The sequence below is a fragment of the Chinchilla lanigera genome, unplaced genomic scaffold (assembly GCF_000276665.1).
Source record: "Chinchilla lanigera isolate Chin_1 unplaced genomic scaffold, ChiLan1.0 scaffold00069, whole genome shotgun sequence".
Classification (NCBI taxonomy): Eukaryota; Metazoa; Chordata; class Mammalia; order Rodentia; family Chinchillidae; genus Chinchilla; species Chinchilla lanigera.
This window is the reverse complement of record NW_004955470.1, coordinates 126,423-131,364: the sequence shown is the minus strand read 5'-3', so window position 1 is coordinate 131,364 and position 4,942 is coordinate 126,423. Positions and strand designations below refer to the sequence as shown.

General features: G+C 40.9%; 1 gene segment (V, D, J or C); it reads left to right on the top strand.

Moving 5' to 3' along the window:
* The first annotated feature begins 357 nt into the window (after window positions 1-357).
* Window positions 358-858, top strand: LOC102014233. The segment is given in 2 exon segments: window positions 358-412; window positions 533-858. Coding segments are annotated over 2 exon segments (381 nt in total).
* Window positions 859-4,942: the final 4,084 nt, after the last annotated feature.

Below are 4,942 nucleotides of genomic sequence, written 5' to 3'. Positions count from 1 at the left end.
CAACTTCTAAAATATACTGTGTCCTGTTTACAAAGAAGTATATCCTCTTACACCATTACAATAAAATCACTAAGTAGATTACACATCTAAATTTAGGTCCAATTTCAGCTTTAATAGTGTTCCCAAAATACTGTTTTTAATTGACTGAACCCAGTGAAAAACTAAATCCCTTCAGGCAAATCTATATTGCTTTTGTCTGACCTGGAACAAGTAGGGACCCTGGCCACAGCTGATGATGTGCTCAGCCCTGCAATCCCTTGCTGATTTGCATGTGCCTACAGCACAGCCCACTGCCCTGAAGACTTCTTTATAGCCTGCTCACAGGTATGCGGGAGTCAGTCCCACTCAGCACACAGCATGGACGTGAGGGTCCTCACTCAGCTCCTGGGGCTCCTGATGCTCTGGATCCCAGGTGAGGAAGGAAAGAGCTGGGAATTCACACAGCCGGGTGTAACCAATGCTGGACTTCAGAGAAGTCCTCTTGTAATATGATTAACTGTGTGGATTTTTTTGTGTGTGTTTCCATTCTCAGGTGCCAGAAGTGACATTCATGTGACCCAGTCTCCAGCCTCCTTCTCTGCAGCTGTGGGAGACACAGTCACCATCACTTGCAGGGCCAATGAGTATATTAGTACTGATTTAAACTGGTATCAACAGAAACCTGGAAAAGCTCCTAAACTGCTGATCTATGGTACAGATGTGTTGGACTCGGAGGCCCCATTCAGGTTCAGTGGCAGGGGATCTGATATAGATTTCACTCTCACCATCAGCATCCTGCAACCTGAAGATATTGCAGCTTATTTCTGTCAGCAGTATTATGATGATCCTCCTCCCACAGTGACACAAGCCATAGCATAAGCCACCAGGAAAGCAGATATATGAGGCTGGGCTACCCCAGCTGCTCCTCCTAGTGCCTGCACCTACTGCTGAGAAAAGCAGAAGGTGAAAGAAAATGAAGCTTTGATGGTCACAGAACCATCCTGTTGGCAGAGTCAGTGAGGATTCTCTATATGTTAACTCTTGTTTTCTGCTCACTCCCAGCATCACAGACATGACAATGCCTTTCCAGATTTCATTAAAAACAGAACTTATCATATTTGGAGCACGTGGGTTGTTGAATCAATTGGAATTTATAGTCAAACAGAAAATGTCTTGGTATTCCTAGCAGGCATTGTTTTGGAGGCAGACATGGGGAACCTGAGTCTAAACTACAGCCATTAATTGACTTAGGGATTCTGATAGACAGGGAAGTTCATACTACAAACAGGGATTCTCTGGTGCTGTCTCAGAGCACCTCCGCTGAAAGGTATACACTTTTTCCCCATGACCCTCAAAACTCCTGGAAACCCAGAGTTGGAGTGCTAATGGTGATTCTCCATTAGGCATAGCTCTTCCTCAGTCTGCCTTAGATGCTAGTTGGTATTGAATTCTCCTCACTGAGTTCCAAATCTGATGAGAGAATACATATTTGAGCAATTCTTTAGGAAAACAGAAGTGAGTGCTGTTCGGAAAAATGAACTTCTCACACAGATGGTAATGGTGGGGAACTGACAACAGATAGCCCAGTACAATCAGCATTGCTTGAACTTTGCCTGAATTTTGTTTGCTAAGCAATGGACTCAAAATTAAATTCAAAAATATTTCAAAATGCTCATGAATTTAAATGAGGAAGATAGAGTCTAAGTCATAATCATGCCTAAATGTTGGCTAATTCAGTCACCTCGCTCACTCATCACTCAGCAAATGTACTGTACACTGGGAGGGGAAATTGTTAATATGGAATCAGATGGATCCTATTCAGATTAGAACCCATTTATAGCCTCCTTGAGCTTTCAGCACACAGACCTTCACTAGTTCAAGAGGAAAATAGTCCAGAGCTATTCTCTGATGCTGTCCCCCCCCCCCCCGGGGCGGGTGAAGGCTGCCTTTGGTTGTATTTTTCCTTCTGCCCAATAGTGGCAGCAGAGGAGTGCTTTAAGCAAATTCTGATGACAGTCCCCCTGTGTGATCCCCCTTCTCTGAGCTTGGACTTTCTTGACCTGGATATACATACGTATTGTGACAAGTTTTTTGTGATCATTGAGGGGAGGGGTATGAAAAGATAAAAAGAGGGAACAAAACAAGCTGAGCAGATGAGGGGATGTCAATATTGTGGTGTATGTACACAGAAAGAGCTTGTACTTTACTAATTTATAGACATTATGGTTTCCATGGTATCAGGCTCACAGAGAGTTAAATCATTCCTAGATCCACTGCCACTGAACCTGGATGGGACCCCAGAAGCTAAGACAGATGCTTAATAGATCAGACATTTAGACTCCTTCCCTGGTTTCTGTTAATACCATGCTAAATAACTGGCTATGTTCTGACTGGTCTTGCAATTGATGGTGACAGTGTCTCCTACAGATACAGAATGAAAGGATGGAGACTGACTCATCTGGATGTCACATCTGGAACCTGACATTGGAAAGATAGAAACAAACATTCATCACATTAATCATGTTAGAAGAATTTTCCCTGAAGAGCCAGCACCAACCACACTTGAATGTGTAACACAGTGCTGTCCATCTTTACCTGAGAGCCAGAGCAGCAGCAGCCCCAAGAGCTGAGTGGGGACCCTCATGCCCATGCTGTGTCCTGACTGGGTCTGACTCCTGCACAGGGTGTGAGCAGCCTATTAAACATATGTGCTCTGGGGACATGCACATAAATAAGAGCTGGGCAGGGTGGAGCACAGCTGCAGAGCTGTCACATCTCAGTAACTCAGTGCTCACCATCATTTGCAGGTGTCCTGTGTCAGACCAGGAGGACACAGATTTGCCTACAGAAAATACATTACTTCTGAGGAACGTTTTATTACACACAACATGTGGGGAAAATTGTCAGCACTCAAAATGAATCCAGATTTAGACACATAAACAATTTCATAGGTGTAGTAAGATTTTATAAAATATGCATATTTGGAAACAATACAAAATAAATTACAGCAATTAAGTCTTCGACTTAATAACAAATGTTTCTGTTAGAGGCAGGGAGATATTTCATGCTCTGCTTGAGACATTTCTATGGTTACAAAATTATTTCATGAACATTTTAAAATAAACTGTAAGTTTGTAGAATGGCATTAAAGGCATGAGTGTAAACTCATGCCATTTTTAGAGAGACCCATAAATATGTATTTTTGTAGATGGAGAGATAAAAAGATAAGTAATTTTCCCTGTCTGAAGAAATCACTCTCTAGACCTAAAGAATCACTCATATTTCCTAAACAGAAATATGCAACAAAGGAACATTCCTCCTTGGATGAATGTCTATTTCTAAATCTAGATTAGAGAAAATGCAAGATCAACTTGGACCATCTTGAAATTAAAGATAGTCTCAAAGAATGAAGGCATCATAGCAAAACCAAATAGAAGCCAACTCAAGAGGAACACCAATTAGATGCATGGGGGTATTTTTGAGTATCAAAATAATCACATTAATTTGTTATCACCTGTTGAAAGACTTTATGAATTCATACTTATATTTTAATCGGGAATGGGATACCTGTAAAGTATCAGATTACTTTTTCACATGTTCATCTAAAATAAAAAAGAGAAAAGTAACAGCAGCAAAGAATTCTGGCCAACATCACCTTCTTCTAGGTACAACGTGAACATCACAAAGGGACTGGACAGACTTGAAGTTGTGAAACTTGAAATTATGATATGGAATGAAAAGAGCAAAGCATCCCTTGTGAATATTCCTTCCTGTTATATGCTGTTTTGTATTCCCTCCAATTTCACGTGGCTCTCAAAACTCATGGCACCTCAGGATGTGGCTGTATTTGGAGAAACGATGTTTAAAGAGTTATTCATGCTCGAGTTGGTTGAATCCTGATTCAATATGACTTGCACAAATACAAGAAAATGAAATCAGAACTCAGAGACACCAGAAAAAAGACCACATGAATACACAGAAAGCTAATCATATCTAAGCCAAGAGCTCTCAGAAGAGAACAACATGGCTGATTCCTTGATCTCAGAATACAGGCTCCAGATCATAAGAAAACATATTTCTGATGTGGAGGCTACCGACGCTATGGCACTTTTTATGCCAGGCTTAGCAGAATAGTGTACCGTCACAAACACAAGAGCTGAATTCAGTCATAAGGAAACAATACATTCACAATTACAGTCTTTTTGTAAAACAAATGAGAGACATTCTGTTAAACAACTCTTGTGTAAACTTCAAAAGAGACAATATCATGAAATTTGAGGAGAACCTACACAACTGTTCAAGACAGCAAGAGACTAAATGGAGCCAGAACTAAACGCAGCTATGGGAACAATGGAAATAGATGAGAGGGATATGTAGATTAATAGGCTAGGGTTAAGTCCTGATACCATGGTTGCATTGGAGTTACACAGGATAAACAAATTAGTAGAATATACATAATAAAATATTAGGCACTGTGGCATGAGGTCTTCTATTCTCAGATGGTCCCAGTGGGAAACAAAAACTTTGTGGTGTTCATACATTTCTATGAGTGTAAAATGTCAAAGACAAAAAAAATTAGACTGTCAAAAGATACACAGCCATATTTTAGCCTTCTGAAATGGCCATGACCCACTCTTATTAACAACTGCTGTGGTTTGAATGTGGTTACTCCCAAAGGGTCGTGACCCGAAGGCCTGCTCCCCACTGTGATGGTATTAAGAGTTCCTGGAACTTTTCAGAGGTAGGGCCAATTGGAATGTGGTTAGGTCAGTGGGGAAACTATTTTCAAAAGGGATTAATATTTTTCTTATGAGGTCCCAGTTTTCTTCAGAGTGAAGCAGAAGGTGAAAATATTCCCTCTCAGACCTCTCCTCCTCAAAAGACTCCACATCATGTCATCTGCCATGTTGTGATATTTCCAGTGTGGCTGCCCAATCTTAGACTTTCAGTCTAAAAGACTGTG